Source organism: Cololabis saira, chromosome 15, assembly GCF_033807715.1.
Source record: "Cololabis saira isolate AMF1-May2022 chromosome 15, fColSai1.1, whole genome shotgun sequence".
NCBI lineage: Eukaryota > Metazoa > Chordata > Actinopteri > Beloniformes > Belonidae > Cololabis > Cololabis saira.
Window position 1 is genome coordinate 31,214,195 of NC_084601.1, and position 27,892 is coordinate 31,242,086.

General features: G+C 38.9%; 1 protein-coding gene across 1 annotated transcript; it reads right to left on the reverse strand.

Annotated features, from left to right (window-relative positions):
- Positions 1 to 1,307: 1,307 nt before the first annotated feature.
- gsk3aa (glycogen synthase kinase 3 alpha a) lies at positions 1,308 to 27,355 on the reverse strand. Its single transcript, XM_061741343.1, has 11 exons — positions 27,001 to 27,355; positions 16,713 to 16,798; positions 13,006 to 13,107; positions 10,074 to 10,157; positions 9,592 to 9,702; positions 9,287 to 9,417; positions 7,259 to 7,463; positions 6,014 to 6,109; positions 4,634 to 4,820; positions 3,488 to 3,565; positions 1,308 to 2,322 (listed from the first exon to the last, which is right to left on the reverse strand). The coding sequence occupies exons 1-11, from the start codon at positions 27,164 to 27,166 to the stop codon at positions 2,261 to 2,263; spliced, it is 1,308 nt and encodes a 435-aa protein (XP_061597327.1). The 5' UTR covers positions 27,167 to 27,355; the 3' UTR covers positions 1,308 to 2,260.
- Positions 27,356 to 27,892: the final 537 nt, after the last annotated feature.

The following is a 27,892-nucleotide window of genomic DNA, read 5'->3' on the forward strand; positions in this document are numbered from 1 at the left end:
GGAGGAAATAAATGGCTTCTGAAGATCGGAGAAGAGGAAAATACGCCTCGATTGATTCGTCTCTGGGCTTTTACATGTTTTTCTTAAAATCATTATTCTTTTTCACACTTTTTCATTGCCGCAGAGATCCTGACAGCTCTGAGTGTGAGTGAACACACACACACACACACACACACACACACACACACACACACACACACACACACACACACACACACACACACACACACACACACACACACACACACACACACACACACACACACACACACACACACACACACACACACACACACACACACACACACACACACACACACACACACACACACACACACACACTAAAAATGAAGCCGCGAGGCCGCTGGAAGGAAGAACCTCGCCGTGAAAGAGAGCGAACATAAAAACAACTCTCCTCTTATCCACTTATGTGTGGTGAAATTAAACAGAGCCAAGTGCTTACTCTGGAAATAAAAACGTCTAACACGGCTGCAGTCGAGAGCCGCAGGTGGAGGGATGGTTCAATCGTATCAAATGTTTTCAACTACGAACTTTCAGGTGGTCTGTACTGCCGACTAAAGTCCGAGCTGTTGCTCTAATCCTAAAACGGCGGCTGTTCAGGCTGCAGACTGGAATCAGACACTTACACAGTAACACGTTCTCCTAACGTCCACTCTCTCCATAAAAGGTCTCACTCTTCGTCCTCAAACAACTTCAACTAACGCGGGCAAGCAGATGTTTAAACAAAACAAAAACGACAAAACGCAGCCCGACTGGGTCCTGGTTCGGCTCCCAGACCCAGTCCAGCTCTCAGTCTCATCCAAACACAAATACACAGGTGGAATCCTGTTAGATCCTCTCAAGCGTTTGATCAACAGAGACGGATTCATTCTCCTTTAGTTTCTAACCACACTTCTAAACGAGGAAAGAAACTCCTCAAAATGTATCTTTTTTGGTTGTTCCTGGTTTGCCTTTATTGTGCCAAACTTTAAAACTTTTTAAATGATTGATGAAGAGCTACAAGTCCAGCCTCTGGTTCTCCACGTGATCACATGTGAACAGATGTAGTTACAATAGTTTTCCATAATTAAACTCTTTTAAAACAAACGTATCAGTATTCCAAATCGAATCAACTAATTAAAATTGTCAATTTTTAAAAATCATAGTCACCTTCCTAAGTTTTAAGCGTACCAACTTACTTTAGGAATAATTAAGACTAAGCAGTTGGCCACCAAATTTCTTTTCCGTCATTTTATTGTAAATAAACACAGTTTAAAGGCAGGGTAAGCAATTCTACGCTACAGGGAATATCAGAAAAGTAGTTTAAAAACAGTCTTCATATCTAAACCACTGCAAAGTCTTCTGAGGCAACACATTCAAGTGAGAACAGACATGATGTCATCCAGAAATCACTTACCCTACCTTTAACCCCTGAATAAATAAGAAGCAGAACAGTTTCGGTCTAATTGTCTAAAAATACTCAGACTAATTTTACTTTGATTTTACTTTATTTACGTTGTAATAGATGTAGCCAAAGCCGAGGGGCAAATTAAATTAAATCCAGATTAAAAACGGAGAGGAGGGCTCAAACGATGAAAGATCTAACTGATATTTAAAGAGCGATAACTATAAAATCATTGCTGGGTAAATTCACCACCAGGCTGGTGAGGGAACGTGCGTTTTTTTTACCCGACAGGAAGCTTCAGACCGAGCGGGAGGATTCTGTCGGTCTCTTACTGGCGGCTGATAACTTCCACCCTGATCTGTAAAAACGCAACAGACTCACCAGATAAACACCACAAACCGTCTATAAGCTCTACAAGAAGAACACCTACGAGGGCTCAGTTCCGGTGTTGATCGGGAAGCGCAGTCCAGCATTACAAACAGGGTTTTAAAAACATAAAAGAATAATAATAATGATTGCAAGTGGAGAAAAAAAACAAAACTTAAATCACACAATTAATTTTTTTCCAATTTGTCAAATAAATAAACACCAAATGCTGATTTAAAAAGAAAAAAAAAAGAAAAAAGGTGGATCTCAGAGGACCAGCCCCCACAATTGAACCTTTTCATGCCACCCAACTGTCTGCGTGTGTAATCTGCTGTCGTTTCCGTCCTGGCAGCTAAACAACTAACAGTTTGTCCAAAGCGTTTACAGAAACAGATCATTAAGCGAGCGGCACAGAGGAAAGCTGTAGTGTGTATTTGTGTATGTCTGAGAGGAGGGTGAGGCTTGCAGGTAGGCGGGTGAGACGATGCTTCAGATGCTGTTGAGGGATCCTGGTACTGAACTGTGTTGAGATGAATCTGAACCGGTACCATCTGAGGAGAGACAGGAGGAGATCGAGAGAAAACTGTAAATTCAGACATGTACCTCCCTGAAAATCTGTCTCCGACAAGTGGGGGACTGGGTTTTTCCTGTGTTGTGCTGCCACCTTGTGGCATCGAACAGCTATTATACTATTTAGTAAAATGCACAATGCATGTATTTATTCTCGCCCCCAATCTATGGAATGCTGAAACAGTCAAAATTAAATAAATAATGAATTCATTCAATCATTAAATAAATGTACAGTGAATTAAATACATTTGGAAATACATAAATATATAATTTATTTAATATACAATTAAATAATTAAATGTGTCATTAAATAATTCAATTTTTAATATTTAATTGGATATATATACATTTCATTTCATATTTAATTATTTCATGGTTGCTGAAACAGTCAGAATTAAATAAATAATTAATTCAATCATTAAATAAATGTACAATGAAATAAATACATTTGGAAATACATACCTATATAATTTATTTAATATACAATTAAATGTGTCATTAAATAATAGAATTTTGAATATTTCATGGATATATATATTCCATTATTTCATTACATATTCAATTATTTCATGGTTGCTGAAACAGTCAAAATTAAATAATTAAATCATTAAATAAATGTACAATTAAATAAGTAAATTTGGAAATACATAAATATATAATTTATTTAATATACAATTAATTAAATGTGTCATTAAATAATTACATTTTGAATATTTCATTGGATATATATTACATTATTTCATTACATATTTAATTATTTCATGGTTCCTGCATTGGCTGAAGCATATCACAAATTTATTTAAACTGTCACTTCGACTAATGTATATCCAATGAAATATATTCACCATTTAATGATGCATTTAATTATTTAATTGTGTATTAAATAAATTATATATTTATGTATTTCCAATTTTATTTATTTCATTGTACATTTATTCAATGATTTAATTCATTAATTATTTATTTAATTTTGACTGTCAGCGTTCCATACCAATCAATTGAAATAAATTGGGACTTTCCAAGTGGCGACCACAATAAGAGCTTTAACGTTGAGGTTGATCCGTTTAGTTTCCGCAGCTGGAGTAAAACAATTGTAAGAACTGCAGAGAAATGACGTTTACAGATCCGTCACTAAGAGTTTCTCACCGTGGACGGAAGCAGCCGTGTGTGAACGAGCGTGAGGAGGGATGAGGATTGAGTTCAGCTGAGGCTGGATGGACAGCTCTGCGGAGACCAAAACAGGAAGATCAGGGTGTCTACAGGTTTGACAAAGACTTTTTAATACCATTTTCAAACTAAATTTTAGACCAAAAAGACAGTGACACACTTTGAACCCAATGTAACAGAGTAACAATGTGAATACACAAATCCAGCGCTTTGATCCCTGTTGAGCCCAATTTAAAACCATTACAGCGAACCACACTGAGCCTCGCTGTCTTAGCTCTCAGCCGTCACGAGAAACTAGAATTTTCGAGCCATTTGTTGCTAAATTTACATTTATCTATATGTTCTTGCCGGGTCTCAAGACTACGCCGACTAAGAAATCCAGCGCCGAGGTCAAGGTTGCCAGATCTGGCTGACAGGTTGCAGCCCAAACGCGATGTAAAACCCACAGAAATAATGAAAAACAAGCCCAAATCACACATTCTCTATGTTAAAACTCTAAATTATTAAATGCGTAATACATTTCAGGTCATAAGCAAATGAAGCTTCACAACACCACTAAATGGCCAAAAAAAGTTCAGGCTCCAAACAAAGACTACAATTAAATTGAGCAGATTAAAGCAAATAAAATATCAGTGAGTTTATTTAGTAAATTTCAACTTTTCTCTGCCATAATGGAAACTTTTTTCTTAATAATTTCTTCTAAATATTTTGTAAAAACCAGGAAAAGCAGCCTGACTTTTATCAACCCTCCCAGTCTTAGATTTTTCCGCCCAATTGGGCTGAAACCCATCCAACCTGGCAACACTGACTGAGGCTGGGAAATAGATTTATTTCTCCTCAAAACGATTAAATAAACTTTTCCTTTTCAAAGTGTAAGAACACTTTTTAATAATGACTGGATAAATTCCCTCTAAAATTAAGATTAAAAGATCCTTAGATTGAGATTTAAGACAAATTTAGACATTTAAAGCCATAATTTTAGGAAAAAGGAAATTAATTAATAAATAATAATTAATTAATTAATACATTTTAAGGCCGCCCTGAAGATGGAGTAATTTAAAACCATTTTGGAAGGGTTAAATATGCTCTGAACTAAATACAACTAAATGTACATGACTTGAGTACCGGTGGTGCTGAAGTTGAAGAGCATGGGCAGTTCCCGTCCGCTCGGCAGCCGCGTGTTAGGCTGGCGCAGCTCGTCGAAGAAGGCGTGAGAGCAGGCCTCTAACGGAGAGAGGCGCGAGGCCGGCGTGTACTCCAGCAGCCGGGAGCACAGAGCGATGGCCTCTGGGGGGGTGCGAGGCTTAAACACCTGAGGAGCAACAAGAGAGGGATGCTGACAGCCGTCCAAAGAAAGGAAAAACAATGAGAAACAGTTGCTACAGTTTATAAGCATAGAGGTGGACGGAGCATCCGGAGTAGCTGCGTCCCTGCAGTGGATGACGACAGCTGAGAAGGTCATCAGAGTTTCACTCCCATTTGTTAGTTCACACAGCAAGATGCTTCTGGAGAGCCAGGGACATTGTAGGTGACACTGAAACACCCACCCTCCTGCCGTACGAATAGACGTTAAAAAGCATCCAAGCCCTCAATCAGGGTGTCTACAGGTTTGACCAAAATAAATGTAAGACTTTTTAATACCATTTTCAAACAAAATTTAAGACCAAAAAGACAAGTCGCTAAGAAATCCAGCGCTAAAGTGGAGGTTGCCAGATCTGGCTGACAGGTTCCAGCTCAGACGCGATGCAAAACCTGCCGAAATAATGAAAAACCAGCCCAAATCATACATTACTATGTTAAAACAGTGAATTATTAAATGCATAATACATTTCAAGCTTCACAACACCACTAAATACCCACAAAAAGTTCAGGCTCCAAACAAAGACTGCAATTAAATTCAGTAGATTAAAGCAAATAAAAAGTTTCTACTTTTCTGTGCCATAATGGAAACTTTTTTGTTAATAATTTCTCCTAAATATTTAGTAAAAACCAGGAAAAGCAGCCCAAATATATATATTTTTCAGCCCAATTGGACTTAAACTTGGCCAACCTGGCAACACAGATTTAGAACCTCCGCAGGAGATTCTCCTCAAAACGATGAAATAAACTTTTTAATGATGACTGGATACATTCCCTCTAAAGTTAAGACCCTTGGATTGAGATTTAAGACTTTTTAAGACATTTAAAAGGCCTTATTTTAGCACAAATGGAATTTAAGACTTTTTAAGGACCCGCGGCCACTTTGTAAATGTAGATGATAAAACCACTTCAACTGTCAGACAAATGTTGGGACAGAATTAATCAATAAATCACTTGGCTGTAGCTTCTGGTGTGAATATATTCTGCTGTCCTCTTCTGCTACGACACTTGACCATATTCAGATTAAAATAACAACCATTATCCACCTTTCTTTTATATGTTTTTAAGGCTCATCCCCCTCTTCATGCCTCTCGAGAGAACAGACCAGCTCTAATGCCGGTTTTTACCCCCATACGTGTTTCCTACCTTGGTCCAAGGATGGGCTTTGATTTGAGGGAACTTGAACTCTGTGTAGTTTGGATTCATCTCTCGAATTTGTTCCCTTGTTGGTGTACCCAACACCTGAGAGAAAGATGGAGGAGGAGAGTGAGCAATCATGGAGGACAACCAAAACAAACAAACACAGGGTGTCTACAGGTTGGACCAAGTTAAATTTAAGACTTTTTAATAACAATTTTCATACAAATTTAAGACCAAAAATACAGTCACACACTTTGAAACACTTTGAAACACTTGAAACGTGAGCTCACTTATGTTACTTGAAGCACACAAAATGGCTGGCATTGGCGGTCTGTAGCAAAAGCTACGCGTTTTCTGCTCTACATACGAGACTCTAGCGCTTTGATCCCCGTTGTTCCCTACTTAAAATGTTTATAGTTAGCCTCGCTGTCATCTTTCGGCATCTTAGCTTTCAGCCGCCATGTGAAACTGGAATTTTCGAGGCCATTTGTCGCTAAATTTATCCATACTTGCTTGCTTGTTTCGAGACTACACTGACTAAGAAATCCAGCACTTAGATCAAGGTTGCCAGATCTGGCTGACAGGTTCCAGCCCAAACGCGATGTTAAACCCGTAGAAATAATGCAAAACCAGCCCAAATCATAAATTCTCTACGTTAAAACCATACATTTTTAAATGTGTAAGTATAAGCAAATTAATCTTCATAACACCACTAAATAGCCATAAAAGTTCTGACTCCAAACAAAGACTACAATTAAACTGAGTAGATAAAAGCAAATATAATAGTGAGTTTATTGTATAAATTTCTACTTTTCTCTGCCATAATGGGAACATTTTTGTTAATATTTTCTCCTAAACATTTTGTAAAAATCAGGAAAAGCATCCCAAATTTTATCAACCCGCCCAGTCCTATATTTTTCAGCCCAATTGGACGGAAACCCGCTCAACCTGGCAACCCTGGCTGAGGCGTCAAGCAAGCGCATGTCTAACTGGGAAACAGATTTATTTCTCCTCAAAACAATTAAATAAACTTTTCCTTTTCAAAGTGTAAGAAAACTAATGACTGGATAAATTCTTTCTAAAATTAAGATTAAAAAATTAAGACCCTTGGATGGAGATTTAAGCCAAATTAAGACATTTAAAAAGGCCTTAAAGGACTTTTAAGACTTTTTAAGGAGTCGCGGCCGCCCTGCAAACATGAATGAAGTTGAACAGTAACGCTCACGCATCATTTCGTTCTGAAACACTCACTTTGATGATCTCTACAAGCTGGTCGACGCCGCTGTCTCCGGGGAATATGGGCTGTCCGAGCAGCAGCTCTGCCAGTACGCATCCAGCCGACCAGATGTCGATGTTCGCCGTGTAGTCCGTGGCACCGAAAATGAGCTCGGGAGCCCGGTAGTACCGCGAGCAGATATACGACACGTTGGGCTCGCCGCGGACCAGCTGCTTTGCACTGTGGGAAACAAAAACAGGTAACGTTAAACACTTTTTTGACATCTCGGTCTCTTCATGTCTCGGACAACTGAGATGCCGTTGCACACCAAGGTGACAGAATCTGGTGATCAGCAGTTCTTCCTCTAGTTAATGTACAGTAAACTATTTGTATTTTGCATCTGATTTAAAGGAGCATGAGGCTCCTTTTAAGAAATGAGACTCTATAGCGCCACCCTTCACCACGACGGCCATTGGGGGTACTGCTCCTTTAATGTTTAGGTGCATCTGCATGTGTCTGTATTTAATTACAGTTTTGTGTTTATAAACGGCCATGTTTGAATAAATATATGAGTAATATTTGCATATTGTGATTGATTAAGCATCAGGTCCATTTCAGTGATGCTGATATACGGTGTAATCAGATTACTTTAATGGTAAATAATGTAATTTCAAGTTGGTACTTGTATCTTTAATATTTAAAATTCAGGTTTCATCTCCAAATTAGGTCCAATTTAAACCAGTAACTAGAGTTGTCCCGATCCGATCACGTGATTGGAAATCGGGGCCGATCACGTGATTGCAGACTCGATCCGGACTCGGACGTTATGAGCCGATCAGGAATCGGATATATATATATATATATATATATATATATATATATATATATATATATATATATATATATATATATATATATATATATATATATATCAGGGTTTCCGTTGTCCGGTAATTGCCGGACTTTGTCCGGTAAAATATGCCGAAATCCGGTATTTTATAATCTCTCCGGTCAAAATGTCCGGTGAAAATACTCACTGGCGCCGACATCCACGTGTGCGTTGATTTATGGTTCCGCGTCGCACCGACGCAGAGTCTACAGCGTAGGGTTCGCGTTGCGCATGCGCGGAGAGCACCGCATGCGCGCAGAGCACGCCTGTTTGTTTTGAAGCTGAAGCAGCCCTATGCTATCATGTCTGTTGTGTGGAATTACTTCAGAGTGAACGAGGAGAACAATGCTGTCGCAAACTGCAAGATTTGTCAAATGGGGATTTCGAGGGGTGGCAAGGACAAAGCTGCTTTTAACACCACAAACCTAGTTCTAATGTTGCACTAGTAGTTGTTCTACTTCTAATGTGAAGAAAAAAATGTTATACTGACTTAAGAATGTTCAAGCTGCCTACCTCCTATGTGCTCAGTTTACAGTACACATGTTAAAATATAATAAAAGGGTCATCCTGCATAATTTTCTTTTCTCTTCTTCATTTTTTATTGTTTTATAAAAGTATCGGATCAGGACTCGGTATCGGCAAGTCCTCAAAATCAAAGGACTCGGACTCGGGGGCAAAAAAAACCTGATCGGGACATCCCTACCAGTAACATTTACTATTCATGACTTTTCTGAGGTGGAGAGGGGTGTTGGAGGCTGGTTATTCTGGTAGATACTTTGGGACTAGTTAGTCGTCGTGTCAATCCTTAAAAGCACTGGAGTCAATCCTCCAGTAGTGTAGAAATAGCGGTAGTGCAGTCGCCACACATATCTGATCTCAGCTGATGGATGAAAACATTTATAGTGAGTTCAACATCATCATCCACTTCTCTGTTATTGTGCTGCAGTTGAATACAAGCTCATATGGAAACTAGCTGAACCAGGATGGAGCTGATGTTCTACAATCACGCAGGATCAGGAAATAACTAGTTTTGTTTCTGGTCTCGGTCTTGAGCTGAACTAGTCTTGGTCTTGATCCTCTTTGGCCTCGGTAGTGTCTTGGTCTCAGTTTAGACGGTCTTCTTGACTACAAGTCTACATCCAAGCCTGTGCAGAAGTTCATTCAATCAGCTCACCTGCCGAAGTCGCACAGCTTCAGGATGGCGGTTTCGGGGTCGACGAGCAGGTTTTGGGGCTTGATGTCTCTGTGACAAACTCCCTGGGAATGGATATACGCCAGACTGCGAAATAACTGGTACATGTACACCTGAGGAGGCCATGACACAAGAAAAGCTGCCGTTAGCAATGTTTTGGGGGGGTTTAGACATGCTGAAGTAAAGATGCCCTCTTTTTTGACGTTTGGGAACAACTGAGTGGGTTAACAAAAACCAAATACATGACAGATTCAGATGTGTGTTGGGAGGAAAAGCAGGAATGTTACCTTCACATATATGAAAGGAATGATGTGCTTGGCCTTGTTATAATGCCTGGCAACCCTGTAGACCGTCTCAGGGACATAATCCAGCACCAGGTTGAGGTACACTTCATCTTTCTGTACAGGACAGTGAGAAAGAGAAATGCCAGTGGTCAAAACATTGTTTTTTTTTTTAAGACAACTGTAATAAAGCAGAGATGTTTGTTTATTCAAAAGTTTAATAAAAAAAAAAAAAAAAAACCCACCCCAAAAGTGCTTTTATTTTGAAATGGACTACCTTTTCCTTTTTCCCCCTCAAAAGGATTTTTGTTTTTTAAGACTAATTTTATCACCATAACAATAGACTTTTAGAAGTAAAAGAATGGAAATATGGAAAACTTAAAAATCTTAGATTGATTTTCTGTCCATAATTTTCAAATAAACTTCATCAAAAGGCACTTTGGTTGTCAGTTGTCTTTAAGGTCGGTTAAATCTGCAGGAACAGATACCTTCTCGCCACTGGAGTAGAAGAAATAACGCAGTCGGACAATGTTGCAGTGGTCCAGCTTTCTCATGATCTGTAGTTCCCGATTCTGAAACCATGACAAAAGAAGAAAGATAAAAAACATCACTGTAGCGGGGGGAAAAACAAACACACAAACAACAAGCATTTGACAAACATGAACAAGTTGGCAAAAAGCAATTGAAACCTACATTGTTTTTAGTTTTGTTTGCACACGTGGAGTCCAGTTTAGGGCGATATGACCTCAAATCAATATCACGATAAGTTCGTCAATTTTACCTCGATAGCGGTAAATGTACGATAACTAGAGATGCACCGATCGATCGGCCCCTGATCGGGATCGGGCCGATAATGGCCCTATCGGTTTTGATCGGAGATCGGAAAATAATAGTTCAAAGCGGCCGATCTGATGACGTTTAAAACAAACCCCCGCCCGCGCGGGCGTTCCCGCATCTCATACCGAGCAGTCCTGAGGAGGCGTCGGCCTCGCCGGTGCGGGAGTTTTACAATGTCTGAAAAGGACAACAAATTTGCAGTTTGCAAAGTGTGTCCAAAGGAGATACCATGAGGAGGAATGTTACAAAAGAATTTCAACACAACGAAGCCGATAAGACATTTGAAAGTTTTTCACACGGAGTATATTGAGTTTTCAAAGTTGGCTGCAGCTAAGGCAGAGAAAAAAAGGAGCAACGGCACTAACTCAGCTGTAACACCTGTAACAGAGACATATAAACGACAGGAAGAAAAATAAAGAACTACATCGTAAGGAAATTAATTCATATGCTTTGCTCATCAGCCGCTTTCAGTTGTAGAAGACATCGGGTTTAAACACGTTTGCAGCTTGGATGTGCGGTGCGCGCTGCGCGCTGCTGCGGTGTAAATACTTCACTGATGAAATCCTGTCGGAGTTTTACCAAACTATTTACAGTCCAAAGCCTCATGCAGGACGACAGTCGTGTCAGTCGCTTCAGGAGTGACATGTGGAGTTCTAGTGTGAAGAGTTTTGCTTCACTCACAAGAGTTTCCTCACATGCAGCGGATGCTACCGCTAAAGCTTTCACAAAGCTTAATAATTCATTTTTATTTTAAGATTGAATTCCTCTTTCCACAGGAAAACTAAGGTTTATAGTTTACAACTTGTATCAACTCTAAGAGTGAAATGTCTACTGTTGTCTGTGTTGCTGCACATGTTGTACATAATTATTACCACAGGAAAGCTGAAGCTACTAAACTACACTTACTCTTTGTAAGCCGAGTCTTACACCTAATCTCCTAATTTTTATACCTAATAATACAATGTCAGTGTCGTGTACATGAGACAACAATATTGACGAATTTATGGATTTCATGCGGTGATCGGTGATCGGCAAAATCGGGATCGGCCGATACTGGTTTTCGAGATCGGTGATCGGCCCTCAAAATCCTGATCGGTGCATCTCTAACGATAACCCCCCCCTTTTGCCGGCTACTTTCATGGGGCGTTTAAACCCTGTGCACTGAATGTCTCTCCCAGTGTCCCATCGACCCGTCGTCTTCAGAAAGAGTTCGCTCCAACCCGCCTACTTCTGCTCCGACCGCTGGGTTGTAAAGGAAAAGAAACTGGGCCGAGTTCAGTCGAGCCGAGTAGGTACCAATAGAAAAGCGCCGCTACACATTCATGAAGTGCTTGAAGCTGAAACTCAGACTTTACCTGGCAACAAAAAAAAAAAATCTATTTTCTGATTGGCTGATAGAGCAGCTGTTTGAATTAGTCAGTAACCTGAGTTGAAAGTGCACAGTAGCATGCCGTGACTCGTTTGTAAGATGGACTGTTGGAGTTACTGTGCGCTGAAGTTAATTTCTCAGCGTGAGAAACGCCATGTTTGGCGTGAGAGTGTGTGAACGTGTTGAAATGCACGAGTCTCACACTAGACGGTCCTGTTATGTCAGCCATCTTCTTGGGTTTCCCTTCTCGTTCAGACTGGATGGATGGAGTCACGTGATTACAGACACTCATTCTAAAAAGGGTAATGAAACTAGCCTATCAGCACAAATGTCAAAATTTTCTCTTTTCTTTTATCGAAACACAGAATTTACCGACATGGGAAATTTGATGTCTGTCATCGCAGTGACTGTCGGTAACGGTAAGTTTTTTTGTTTTTTTTTTAAATCGCCCAGGCCTAATCAGAGCGGTTTGCAGGGTGTTTACAAGTTTGCCCAAGTTAAATGTAAGACTTTTTAAAATACTATTTTCAAACTAAATTCAAGGCCAAAAAGACAAGTCGCACATTTTAAACCCAATGTAACTGTAACAATGTGAATGCACAACACTTGAAACGTAAGCTCGGTAACAGTACATTTTCGGTTTTTCACCCAGGCCTAGTCCAGTTAAGGAAATGAGTTTGGAGTTGTAGTTCACAGCTACCTCAGGCGATAAAAGTCATAAAAAAAATGTGAAAATTGGGCTGCTCGGTGGCGCAGTGGGTTAAGCAAGCGGCTCATATACCGAGGCTACAGTCCTCCTGCAGTGGTCGCAGTTTCGAATCCCGGCCTGCACACCTTTGCTGCTTGTCATCCACATTCTCTCTCTCATTCTCTCTCTTTGACATTTGTGCTCTACCCCCTTCCAGTCTGCAACTTAAATAAAGAGCCACTAGAGCCCAAAAAAGAATTAAAAAAATATGATACTTGCTGTTCATAATATGAACTACGCTATACAGAAAGGCGACTTCTGAAGTTCTGAAGAGCCAAGATCAGCTGATCTGCATGAGTCTGAAAAGGGTGTTCAAAGTCATCTGTGAGTTCACAGTTGTTTTTGGAAATGGAGTTTGTAAATAAGACTATTGACCTCATTTCAAACATTAAAAAAAGGGAAAAAAAAATAATTCTAAGAGCGGTAAAGATTAAACATAGGAACCAAGCTCAGACTACAGTCCTACCTTGAACCTCTTATCCTGCAAAACCTTCTTGATGGCCACCATCTCCTGGGTGTCGATGAGCCGAGCTTGGTACACCACACCGAACGATCCATTGCCAATGACCTGTGGGTTTTACAAAGAGAGGAAAGTCAGACACTGGACTGACAAAAATGTTTAATATATAATCCTTTATTACTCCCTCAATGGGGAAACTCGTATGTTAGCAGCAGTACACTTAAATGTGGGCCATTTTGCAAATATCAGAGCAGCTAAATGTCATCCATAGCAGGCTGTAAACACTCTTTTCAGTTCTGCATAGTAAGCAACAGCGAAGGCATTGATATTTCGTTCCTCTGCCGTATCCTAAGAGGATTCTGACAGAGGAGCGCCACAAAAGGATCCTACAGGGTAAAATCTGTAATAAAAACAACAAAAACTTCAGACAAAACTGGGAAATAATCATTAAGGAAAGACTATCGACGGGTCCTCTGGCCTCTAACGTGGGCTCTGGTGTTGGCAGCGGTGCTGCTTGTTTGCCAGTGTGAGATATGATTCATCCTCCGCTCTGTTACTTAACTCTGTAAGCCTTGTGTATCTCTAGGGCTGCAAAGACAAACTCTTTTCCCCTCCATGAATTAAATATTAACAGCTGTGGTCTAATGTTAGCAGCGCAGATGCTTGTCATCCACAGCACGCACTGCAGGACAGAACAGCACTGGTTTGTTTTGCAGGAGCAAAGTGGTAAATAGGTGTGTAAAAACCTTCGGCCTCCCATTAATGACGTCGTACATACAGGCTGTGGTCAGGTCTTTGTTATTGATAAGTTATTGGAGGAGCTCAGCTGTTGTTTATACTAGGGGGATTTACATGCCTTAAATTAGGGTGTCTACAGGTTTCACCAAGGTAAATTTAAGACTTTTTAATACAATTTTCAAACAAAATTTAAGACCAGAAACACAAGTCACTAAGAAATCCAGCACTGAGATTGAGGTTGCCAGATCTGGCTGACAGGTTCCAGCCCAAACATGATGTAAAATCCACCAAAATAATGAAAAACCAGCCCAAATAAGATAAGATAAGAGATAAGAAAATCCTTTATTACTCCCTCAATGGGGAAACTCGCATGTTAGCAGCAGTACACTTAACACACACATGCAGGGAAGATATAGACAGTGTATGTACATTGTGATGGAAATAAAAAGTAGTGCGAAGGAAAAGAAAAACAGTGCAAAATAAAAAAAAAAAAAATTTAAAATTAAAAAAAAAAAAAAATCATACATTCTCTATGTTAAAATCGTCAAATTATTAAATGCATAATACATTTCAAGCTTCACAACACCACTGAATAGTCCAAAAAAAGGTCAGGCTCCAAACAAAGACCACAATTTAATTTCAGTAGATTAAAGCAAATAAAACATTTCTACTTTTCTCTGCCATAATGGAAACTTTTTTTGTTAATAATTTCTCCTAAATATTTAGTAAAAACCAGGAAAAGCAGCCGCAAATATATATTTTTCAGCCCAAATAGTCTGAAACTTGCCAGACCTGGCAACACAGATTTAGAGCCTCCGCAGGAGATTCTCCTCAAAATCATGAAATAAACTTTTTAATGATGACTGGATACATTCCCTCTAAAATTAAGACCCTTGGGCTGAGATTTATGACAAATTAAGACATTTAAAGGCCTTATTTTAGCACAAATGGAATTTAAGACTTTTTAAGGACCTGAGGCTGCCCTGTAAATGATGCCCGGAGTGATGTTGTCAGGGGAATTGCTCCTGGTCAAACTGGTTAAGACAAATGATGATGATTTTCATTTCATTTCATTTTTATTTATTCCATATCATGGAAATAGTTCACATATGTTCCATTCCATGATGGAAAAGGGGCAAGAAGAAGTTTTCAATTCAATTTAGGGATGTTAATAATTAATCGATTTTCGATTAATTGCCGTTATGAAATTACCCGATTAAAATTAACGATTACAATTAATCTATTTTTTTTTTTTTTTTTTTTCGTTTAACTTCACCAGCTGGTATTTCGCCCGGACCACATTTAATGCGACACAACGCGCCGCGTCGCGCACATAAAGTTAGAAGAAAGAGACGGATATGTTTGGTTTTAGTAACATCATGCTCAGGCAATGAGTCTGCAATGGCCCAGACGGGAGACACATGTAGCTCAGTGCTTAACTTTTATTTTTAATCCACTCTATATTCTTCTGGTTGTTCTCCGATATGCTCCGCTAAAGCCTGAAGGTTCCGCCTTAAATCGACGCAGAGCCGCCGCCGTAGCCTACGGCGGCGGCTCTGCGTTGTTGTAACGCGGAACCATAAATCAGCCTTCACCCGGTACATACATAGGTTTCTCTAAACATCTGTCCCCGCTACAGTTTTAACTAAAAGAAAATGTGCTCCAATACAGCAGGTCTCATCATTTTATTTTGAACACTGCCAAAACTCTAACTTAAAACGTAACTAGAACTTAAAATTTTCTTGACACAAATGACACTATTATGGCTGCTGCTACTACTAATAGCCTTGAAGTGCACTTTATATTATATTCCTTGTGGTACAAAAATGTCTTTTTGTTACTTTTGTATCAAATAAATATTTGATTAAGGAATACATTAAATTGTCCTTTGTATTTTATATAAGCAAAAAAAATTATGTTTGTATCTCAGATGGGGGAAAAACGCCGCTTATCAACTAATCGATGATCGATCGATAAGGTTATCAACTATCAATTAATGAAATAATCGATAATTTGCATCCCTAATTCAATTCAATCAACTCATGAAGATACTACAAAACAAAAAGGGCTCCACGTCCCAGTAGCAGTGAAAGTTCTGACCCTGTTTTTCTAAAATAACCAAATAAATAAATATTACATAAAGTTTTAGCACAAGCACCGTGTTGGGGGACTGAGGGAATGTAGCAGAAGACAGATCCTTAAATGTACCTTTTTGATGCATCTTTCACATTTTAAAAAAGGAGTCAAACTGTAAAAAAACGTTTACGTTAAAATGCGTCTAAGCCATTTATTGACAAGTATTTAAAGGGGAATCAGTATAGGATCTCCCAGTGTGATCAATCAGTTACTGTTCTTGGTAGAATTCAGTCTTTCGGAGGGAACTAACAATATTAGTCACTGAACCGCAAAAATGAACGCTTGACATTTACAATCTCCTTTACGACAGCGTTCTGGATAGGAAAGCAATAATACCTCCGTCAGATTTTCCGTGCCAACATGCACAGTATAAATGAGATATACAGAAACCAAGAAAATTGGTGAAAGGTTTTGATTCGTGGCAAATTATCCTGTGAGTGGGATGAATTATATACAATGACAAACACCACAAAAAATCCAGCTCAAAGAAATGTTTGCGTCAGAGAAATATTACATATTCCTTGTGAGTCCATATAATTTCTTTTCTGGCCCAACAACAGTGAATGTTTGCTATTTTTGTCCATTATGCAATGCTTTCAGAATGAAAATAGGCAGCAGTAAGTAAGGGGGGAATTATAAAATCAGAAATAGCAAGACCTACTGCAATAATGATGAAGCCAGGCTCATTGATGGACTGACTCATTAATTCACTCTGAATTCGGTATTATGTGGTGAGAAATCTCTTAGTCATCAATGAGACCATCGGGTTGTACAGTCGTCATTCAGAACAGGCGTGAATCACGACTATATTAGGTTTGGATTTTACTTTTCTTGCTCACCTTGATGTCAGTGTAAGAGACTTCCTGTGGGCGGTCTGGTCCCTGACCTGGTGTGGCCACAACTGTTGTCACCTTCCCACTGTCTCCTGGGGAAAAAAACAACAAATTTAATACGTTAAGAAATTCAGCACAGAGTTAAGATTGAAAAAATAAAAACAACATAAAATAATTTACAAGAATAATTAATAAAGGTCTCTTGGGATCTTTTGTATTCAAAATAGACACAAAAGGTTTTTCCTAATCTACCCAGATCGTCATTCCTGACATTAAACCCTTTACTTTCTGCAGTCATTTTAATATTTAGGTTAAAAAACAGCCCAGTGAGCGGATGTCACCTTTTAAAAAAAAAACCCTCCAAGGAAAGAGAAGGGAATGGCAGGGTTCATATTCAAGAGTCTGTGACTAATTAAACTGGGAAAGAGCCCAAAAATAGGCCAACTACTGTCTTCGTCCTGATAAACTGTTTAAAGTGATAACAGCCTTCTATAAAAGGATTATTTTGTCACACCATTCAGCTGCAAAGCACAAATCTAATATGTGCAGGCTCACGTCAGACACATGTCTGAGGTATTTTATTTGTTTACCACTTAGGAGAAACATTTGTAACCTTATCTTTATTTTACAACCTTAAAAAACATAGTGTGTGGTGGCGCTGGCACCTCAATAATTATATAAAGACATTTCGATTTATATGAATGTAATTTACAATTAACAACACCCGGGCCAGCCATCCTGATTCCTTCACTCGTCAATATAAAGGATTCAACTGTGATTTCAGTTGGAAGTACCGACAGACACAGGAGGAAAATGCCTCTGGACACGCTGGACCAATCATTGACTTTACAACCAGTCAGAAACAACTTATGTGTCGTAAGTAAATAAAGAAACACCAGTGAATAACTGAATAGCTGGTTTTGCAGTTTTTTGATCCCATGTTATTAGTAATACTGAAGCCTTCTCTGTCGTTTTGAATCATGGTTCCTGAATTAGTCACTGCCTAAAGCCCGCCCCTGCCCCGGTGGGATTCATGCGGTACTTTCTCTGGCTGATCAATTATGGAAACAAAAAGAAAAGAAGAAAATCTTAAATCATTATTTTGGACGACAAAGAAATAGGGATGCAAATTATCGATTATTTCATTAATTGACAGTTGATAACCTTATCGATCGATCATCGATTAGTTGATAAGCGGCGTTTTTCCCCCATCTGAGATACAAACATAATTTTTTTTTGCTTATATAAAATACAAAGGACATTTTAATGTATTCCTTAATCAAATATTTATTTGATACAAAAGTAACAAAAAGAAATTTTTGTACCACAAAGAATATAATATAAAGTGCACTTCAAGGCTATTAGTAGTAGCAGCAGCCATAATAGTGTCATTTGTGTCAAGCAAATTTTAAGTTCTAGTTACGTTTTAAGTTAGAGTTTTGGCAGTGTTCAAAATAAAATTATGAGACCTGCTGTATTGGAGCACATTTTCTTTTAGTTAAAACTGTAGCGGGGACAGATGTTTAGAGAAACCTATGTATGTACCGGAGAAGGCTGATTTATGGTTCCGCGTTACAACAACGCAGAGCCGCCGCCGTAGGCTACGGCGGCGGCTCTGCGTCGATTTAAGGCGGAACCATAATTCAGGCTTTAGGGGAGCATATCGGAGAACAACCAGAAGAATATAGAGTGGATTAAAAATAAAAGTTAAGCACTGAGCTACACGTGTCTCCCGTCTGGGCCATTGCAGACTCATTGCCTGAGCATGATATTACTAAAACCAAACATATCCGCCGTCTCTTTCTTCTAACTTTATGTGCGCGCCGCAGCGCTTTGTGTCGCATTAAATGTGGTCCGGGCGTAATACGAGCTGGTGAAATTAAACGAAAAAAATAAATAAATAAATAGATTAATTGTAATCGTTAATTTTAATCTGGTAATTTCATAACGGCAATTAATCAAAAATCGATTAATTATTAACATCCCTACAAAGAAAGGACATTTTTCTGATTGCTGAGAGTCAAAATTGAATCATGATTAAAATTTGACAAGTTGCACTGCTCTGGTATGATCTGTATTGGTATAAATGCCTATAAATGGGAGAGAAACCAGAGCAATTTCATGAGAGAGAATTAAATTGCACGAATGGGTAACGGCAGGTCAGACTGGAAACACTTCAACTGGCTCTTCTGGTTGTGGAGTTATCCAGGAGAGACAATCAACAAGTAAAGCATGAGAAGAATACTTTTCAGTGGTCAAATCCTCATCTATGCTGTTTGAATAATACAGCAGCCCTCTGCCATCTAGATGTAGTCGTTTATCACCATCATCCAGACCAGGATGACCCGTTTCCAGAATGAGAAAATGAACTTGTTTTGAACTTATTGATATGGTCCCCGTGCGGAGTGAAGTGTATGTCCAATAAACTGTCATCAGTCACAGAAGTGTGGCAGTCATCGAATAGACATGCTGTTAGTATCAGTTACCGCTGAAACTGTGAAGCTGGCAGAGTGACCGGGTCACTGGGTTCTCTACCTCACTGACCGGGTTCATCCTCCGTACGAACATGGACAAAACAAACACTCACTCGTGGCTCTGGGTAAAAAGTAGGGCACTTGGTTGAGGGACATAACTGTCTATATTGCTTGTCATCTTACATTTTCTTTACCTATGAATCAAAGATTAACTCGAGATATCAAAGCTCTTGATTTTATTTGTCTTTTTCAGCTTAATAATAAAAAAAAAAATCAATTTAAGACTTGAAACTGGCAGGAGGTCAATAATCTATCATTATGAAGATTTGTCCGGCTTCCTAATTTATTATTGCTTGACGGCTCGGTGACATATCAGCGATGCATTGTGTCACACTCGGCTTCCTGTCGTTCTACTGACATTCTCAAATGGAAACTCATTTCCAGAAGGAAATAAACTCTTAATGCTTTGCCATTTTTCAGCTTCATCAAACCACCCTGTATTATTTTCCTTCAGGCACAAGGCAGACAGTTTCCAGCCAGGACTGACGAGGAGACTGTGTCACAAAAACAAGAGGCGAGCTGGACCCACCAGAGAATCCACCAGATTTTCTCTCTGTCCATCAAAATGAGACTTTCAACAGCTTCAAACAAGCTTTCAACAAAACTTAGATTTAATAGTGTGTATTTTCTCTATAAAACAGTTCCCTTAAAAACAAATAACGGGAAGCGTGATCCATGAACCCTCCCCGGTCCATGACAAGGAAACAAAGTGTGACACATGAAGTAGATGATGGATTTTTATTTCTAGCTCTTATTTTCCTGCTGGGGGTGATAGAAGGGGGGTTCAAAATTATTTTTGTGCCCAAACTTGCAGATATAGAGAGTGCAGCTTTTAAAAACAAGCATAATTACAATTCAAATATGAAAAAAAACTATTTACAAGTGGTAGGGCTGGGCGATATATCGAGATTTTAATATATATCGATATATTTTCAAACGCGATATGGTACGAGACAATATCGTTTATATCGATTTTGAAAAAAAAAAAATTTTTTTTTTTTTTTAAATGATTTTGATATAGCTTATTTTGTGAAAAATTGACTTGAATGTTTTATTTGAGATTTGCACAAAGTTTTTGTTATTTGCACAACTGTCAACCTCAGTGGAAAAGTCTGCCTGTTACTGTCTACATTGTATTAATTGCACAGTGTATTTTAATTTAATTTAATTGTTATGCAGGAAAGGGATATTTGTTTTATTTTATTCAAGAAGCATTTTTATTCTATATATGCAGGCAGTTTATTTTTATTTCATTTGTTTTATACATTTTGATATTGTGCAGACCTCTGTTAATAAAGAAACCTGTGTGACATTTGGCACGAGGCTTTGTATTAACACTGACTGTTTTTTTAAGGGTTTGCCTCAGAAAAAAATGAAGCTAACAGAGATGCTATGCTATAATGCTTTGGGGGAAACCCCAATTAAGGCACAGAAAAAATATCGAGATATATATCGAGTATCGCCATTTAGCTATAAAATATCGAGATATGACTTTTGGTCCATATCGCCCAGCCCTAACAAGTAGATAAATTGCAGCCACTTTTACAGACCGGCGGTAGCTTCAACCGAAACCTTCCTCCTGGACTTCGTTCGTGCTCAAACACAGCAGGGGAGGCTGCTGCAGAAGCAGCGGTCATTAGGTCTGTGTCTTTGCCTTTGGACCGTCTTATTGGCGTTTCTAATTTTGCTCTGAAGCCAGAGCCCCCGCTGCGCCGCCACACTGACGGCTGGAGTTAGCAGCTCCACTTCAACCAGCGTTATAAAGTCAGAGCGCTCCTCGGGACGCGATCAGGAGTCGGCTGGAGTCTGAATGTGGGATGATGATTTCCAGATTCTGGAAACATTCGATACGACAGACGCTCCCTCTGCATCATAGTCAGAAGTGCTTTAAGGCGTCTGCCCCATAGCTCTTAAACAAACTCGGTACCCAGATAGCCGTATAAATTGATTACAGTATCAAAGTCACCAATGATGCCATATGACCCGAAACAATGGCTAATTAATTAAACACACAATGAGGCCCACTGGGACATTATTGTGTCTTTGAGATGCTCTATGTGCTGTTACTGAAAGTGCTGCTATAAATTACGCAACGCCAAGGTTAGATACGTCATCGTCAATATGATTCTTGATCAATACTTTCTTCAAAACCAATATAATAAAATTCCAGCATACAATAAGTTACATTAGTGGCAGAAACTGACATTTATATTTTACCTAGTAGCATAAAAATAAACAAATTAGAGAAAGTGACTGAACTAGTATCATTATTTTATACAAAGAATTTACCAGTTTCCGTTGTGATAGTCTCCATCAAGTTTTCCCTCCTGATATAGAAGATTTAAACTGTTTTACTCCCTCTCAAAACTTGCAACTCAAGAAACTAAAGATTGTCACACCAAGAACTGAGTCAAACAAAAGGTAAATTTCAGAGTTATTCATTCATCGACACAAAACCACCACAACGCCTACAGTCTGACAACAGGAAAAGAAACTCAAAATTACAGCCTGTATTTTTTCCAGTGCAACTTATGAGTTTTTCGATACTCGTTGACACAGCGGCATCAATAACAGAAAGATATCGCTTTTCGATACCAAGTCCGAGTCAACGTCATGTGTTTTTATCTGTCAAAATGACTGATGCCTCTGATCTATTCAGATCTATTTGATTTTGTTTAAGAAAAAAAAAAACATTGGTGGAAAACAAATTCAACATCAAAGTAGCTGTAAAAGAATCAAGTTGATCTACATCTACAGTACATCTACAATAACTATTAGGTTATTAGTTATTCTTCTTGACAAAACAGTGCATATAACATATGTATGCATCTCCCTGTCGGCCCTGAAACATATTGCACGATTCAAGGAAACAAGTAAAACATGTACAATAAAAGCAGATATTTGAATGTTACTAATGTTTTTGTTTCATCCTTATATGTTCATCAAAGGCTGACAAATAAAGGTTTAAGAAGACAGTGACAAATCTGTCATGGGGTTCAGGCCACATTCAGGTTTTAAAATAAACGTATGGGTTGTTATTTTAGTTCAGTGTGTCCTCCTAGACGTAAGGAGGTTACGTATTATTATTTCCCCTTTGGTCTCTTGATCAGTCATTCTCGCATTTTCTCTTTCATAATTACTTTCTTGAGCAATTATATTACTGTTAAACGCTGCTTTTGCAATATGGCTAACTCTAAATAAGCCAATAGTGAAGTGTGAATATTAGTCATAGAGTTCTTATATCGTTCTACTTACAGAAACAACACTTCAAACATTGTTTAGCTTCTACTGAGTTAATGCAGGGATGAAAAAGTTTGTTCTAGAGTTGTTCTTATTCCAATATCACCATCTGATATACTCAAAGTGGAAAGTAAGGACATCGTATTGGAGAGTTTTTACTGAAGGATCTAAAACCATGTAATTTTTAATAAACAGAATCCCAATTCTTCGTTATTGCTCTATAATCCAGCACAGGAAGTTACACAATACAGCCTTGTCACTTCCTGTTTTGGGCAGGGCCGGGATAATCGTAAGTTCATATACTTTGATAATATGTGTCGGCGCGTTAGATTCAAATAAAACAAATTAAGACAGCATGGATGCTCCGAAGCAGCAAAAAAAGCTCGCACACGGCCTTCTAAAGTGTGGAAATATTTTATTCATGATATTGTGGTCCTCAGACTGTGTAAGATGCAGTTAGCATATCACACTAGAATTACAGCAATGCAGCAACATTTGAAAGAGAAAACGCCTTGGAGCGCTGTGTCAAGCTGGCAATAAAATACTGCAAGTTCTGTCAACCCGTTTGTCCCTTTCACACACAGGAATGTTAGAATATTAAACACTGACATGGAGTTTGAGTTTAGCAGTAGTGTAACATTAGGTTAAGGAGGTTATTTGTTATAAATGCACCACTGTATCTAATGTTGAGCATCGTCTAAGGCCGTCATCAGAGCTGCTACATTATTTTGAACTAATATCTTACTTGGATTTTTGTTGAGTAACACTCTACAGATGAATGTTGAACTGTTTAAAAGATATTGAAATGAAGGAGAGTTAGAAATAAACTATTTGTTTCAAGTCTGGGTAGTTAATGCTCTATTAAATTTATATAGGTTAGTGTTACGTCTTTGAAAAATAGAAGAAGAAAAAAACATGCTTGCTGATTTTTCTCAGTTGCCTTTTATTTACACTTGATTTTTATATTGCCCCCCAGGGTGCTATTCATTTATTTACTAATTAATACCCTACATTTAGTTGATATCCATTTAGTTATTTTAGTTTAATTACATCTTATCCGTTTATTTAATTGATAAGGTTATATGTTTCCTCTTAGACTAAGGATTTTTCCTTTTATTCAAATTATCGGTATGGGTTTAGATGTGTGTGTGAATAACACGTGTACTTATGTATGTCACTTTTGCTAATTTGGGTGTGTGTTGACAGTAATAATAGGTTGTTTTTTTTCTTCTTTAAACTGTTCCTTTTGCTTCAAACCTCCAAAACACACTGAATTCATCAATCAATTCCCCCTTTAGGGATTAATAAAGTATTTTTGAGCTGAATTGAACTACAAATAAAGTTTAATTGACTCGACTGATTGATTAATAACACATCCAATGATGTCCACATTTGAGCCTGCCATTCTGTCTCGATAGATTCCATGTGACTTAACTCTTTATAAAATCTATCACATATTCAAAATATTAACAGCCAGAGGCAACAAATGGACAAAAAGAGGCTTAATAAAGTGTTGCAGTAGGACAGACACCAATGATCACATCTGCTATGAACTGAAGATGACCTCCCATTCAGGGTCTAATATCAGGAGCTACATGACCGCCTGCAAATGGGTGATAAGGGATGGATTAGCAGGCAGACACAAACTCCGTACTCAGCTTCTACCTGCCACTGCAGTGATAAAGGAGGATACAATATTTCTATCTCAGACATGGGGAGGGGGGGGACTCCCCACCTCTCCAGCAGACAGCCGAGCTGTCTGGCTCAGCAGAGGTTGTACTTCCTGCGTCGGCTCAGGAAGTTTAACCTGCTACAGCAGCTGCTGACCACCTTCTACTCTGCCATCATTCAGTCTGTTCTCTGCTCTTCCATCACTGTCTGGTTCAGATCGGCCACCAAACTAGACAGGCACAGACTGCAACGGACCATCAGGTCTGCAGAGAGGATAATTGGGACTAACCTCCCATCTATGCAGGACCTGTACCGGTCCAGGACCAGGAAACGGGCAGGTAGCATCTCTGCAGACCCCTCACACCCAGGACCCATTCTGGTTGAACTCCTCCCCTCTGGACGGCGCTACAGAGCACTGGAAGCTAAAACCTCCAGACTCAGAGACAGTTTCTTCCCCCAAGCTGTTGCTCTGATGAACTCTCATCACTCAGAGTCTCAGAGAAATCAATCACTGTGCAATAATAATAACCACAATCATATGTTGTAACAATGCACCTTTCAATAACCATGTCTACGTCATACTGCTGCACCTTCCCCTTTAAATTGTATACATGTTGGCAGTGCACTAAAATTAAAAGATTCTGGCAAGAAATAGAGTGTATTCAAGGTATGCTCTCCATACAAATACCCCTCGACCCAAAGATTATTATACTAGGTATATACCCAGCTAACCATAAAATTACATGAACACACCAAACTCTTATATACGCCTTTTATTAGCGAAAAGAGTAATAGCCCACTTGAAAAGATTACATACACGATCAAGGGGAAACAGTCATTATTTGACGATGTTTGGGGGCCTGTCATTTACTTTTTTGAAAAGTCTAATTTGGATAATCTGATGGATGAATCTGGGGAAACTTATTAATGTGGCTCTCTGCAGTAGAAAATCTCAAAGCCATTTAATCTGAAATTCATGCAAAATTGAAGTACCTCAAAATAATATGATCAACCATAAATATTGCTGATAATCTGTTGTTGTGTTGAGGTGTCCCTTGTTTTTTTATTTATTTATTTTTTAGTTTGTTGTCTGTTAAATGTGCGTTTATGCACAAGGTCATTTTGCCGAATCTGAACATGTATACATATGAAGCCAAGAGAGCGGGAATGACATTTGCATGTAAATGCAACATGTTAAAATCAATAAAGACATTGTTGGGGGGAAAAAAATGGATATATGTCAATAAGAGCCATCTGTCTATTACTGTTTGTAACTATTTAAATCTGGGTTCAGTGAGAAAAAAAAAAATTCCCTGTCTGGCATGATCATACTTGGCCAATAAAGCTTATTCTCTTCTCTTGTCCTGGATGCAGGACAAGAATTGTGCTATATGAATAAACTAGCCTTGCCTAGTATGCTTATAAACAATAAGCATACTAAAAGTAGTCTTGTTTACTTATTATGAACAAATCTGAAGGATTTCACAATAATTCTGTTCTGCAAATACTTACATGAAAATGAATGTTTTGAAATAAATAATGCTCTGTGTCTTAGGCGTGGCAAGTTTATGTGTATAGCACAATTCAACACAAGGTAATTCAAAGTGCTTTACATCAACATTAAAAGCAGCAAGACACAATTAAACAGTAATAAGAAATAAAATTATAAGAAAAAGAGGTAAAATAATAAAAAGCACAAGTTGTAAGTGGAGGACAGCAGGTAAGTATTTAATTTAAGAGTATGCTTGAGTAAACGGTAATGTTTTTAGGCCTGATTTAAAGGAGCTGACAGTTGGAGCAGACCTCAGGTCTACAGGAAGTTTGTTCCACCGGTGAGGAGCAGAATAACTGAACGCTGCCTCACCTTGCTTGGTTCTTGTTCTTGGGAACCACAACAAACCAGATCCAGATGAACCTCAGGGGTCTGGGAGCTTCATAGGAACTAACAGATCCAGCATGTATTTTGGTCCAAGACCATTCAGGTCTTTGTAGACCAGCAGTAAGATTTTAAACTCTATCCTTTGACTCACTGGAAGCCAGTGTAGTGATTTCATGACCGGTGTAATGTGGTCCAGTTTCCTGGTGTTTGTAAGGACTCTCAGCGTTCTGGATCAGCTGTAGTTGCCTGATAGATTTCTTGTTAAGGCCTGTAAAGATGTCATTGCAATAATCCAACCTACTGAAAATGAATGCATGAATAAGTTTTTCCATGTCTTGTTTAGACAGAAACCCCTTAATTCTAGCAATGTTTTTCAGGTGGTAATAGTCAGATTTAGTGATAAACTTTAGATGGCTGTTGAAGTTCAGATCAAGCATGTCTTACTACATAATAGTCATTTTTAAAATTGTAACATTGAATTTGTGTCTGAGGTTGGGCCCGTGGGGGGTTAGTTCCTACAGGAACTACTTTATCCTGCTCCCCCCTGCCTGAGTGGCATCCCTCGCATCCTCCAGGCGGGCCACCTGCTGCCGAGCCTTCGCCCCACAGGTGACCTTGGTGCTCGGGCACCTTTTTGGTGGCAAAGCCCCCGAGTTCAGGTGTTTTAAGTCAGGCTTTTGCCACAAAAGAGCAGCCGAGCTACTCACAGTGAAATAACCCCTAGATTGTGAATATTAGTGATTATAAGCTGTTGATCCAGCAGCGTGACATTGCTGCTGGTCAGCGGCACGTGTTTGTTGACCAGACCGGGAACCAGGACCCAACAAGCGGCTACCATTAGCAGGCTAGCGGGCTGGTTTTTAGACCATTTTACCTCATGTGTGGGAAATAACACAATATTCTGTTTTAAATGTAAAGGCAATGGGTTGAATTAGCGACGGGAGCCGTTTGTCAGCTCGAGGGAACTTACTGGCGAGCTTGAGGTTTGAGCATCCTGACGAGCTGCCTCCGGAGGCCTGCGGGACCCCGGACTTTCCTGTGCTGCTCCCCACGGCAGCGGCTGGTCCGGCGGACGCTCCCGGAACACCTGGCGGCTCAGCAAACGAGCTGGTCCTGGGCCGCCCGCTGCCGCTCATATCTCTGAGCAGAGGTCAGGGGGGGGTTTCAGCCGCTGTTCTGCAACTAAGGAGCTGTTCGTGTTTAAGATTCCCTGGAAGCGAATTCTCGTGGAAAGACACGCGGGGAGAAATAAAATAAAATAAAAAAAGTCCCGCTCTCGGAGCCGCCGGCTGCTTGTCTGGGCTGAAAGCTGTTGTTGCTAGCCACCTAGAGACAGACGCTCGCAATGCCGCCTGGGAAATGTAGTTTATATTCAGATTCAGATTCAGATGACTTTATTAATCCCTTTGGGAGGAAAATTGACGTCTAATAATAATAATAATAATAATAATAATAATAATAATACATTTCATTTATATTTAATAATATAACATAAGTGCTACAGAACTGAAAAATAAAACATGAACATTTTTTTTAAATAGATTTAAAAACACAGCATTTAAAAGATATTGGTAAAAACCTAAAGCATAGATATGCATTTTAATATATAAACAATTTAATATAGCCTATAACATATAGATTTTTTTTAAATATATGAATACTTATATATACTACTACTACCAGTACTCGAGTTGTAAAAACTGGTGGATTTTATCATATGGGGACAGATAATTTGTGCTGATTACAAATAATATAATATATTACAAATAATAGCACTGACCACAACACCTGCAGAAATACTGCAGGAATGACATAGCAGCAGTTAAATGCAGCCTTCTGTAAGCTTTAAATATCCACTGGGC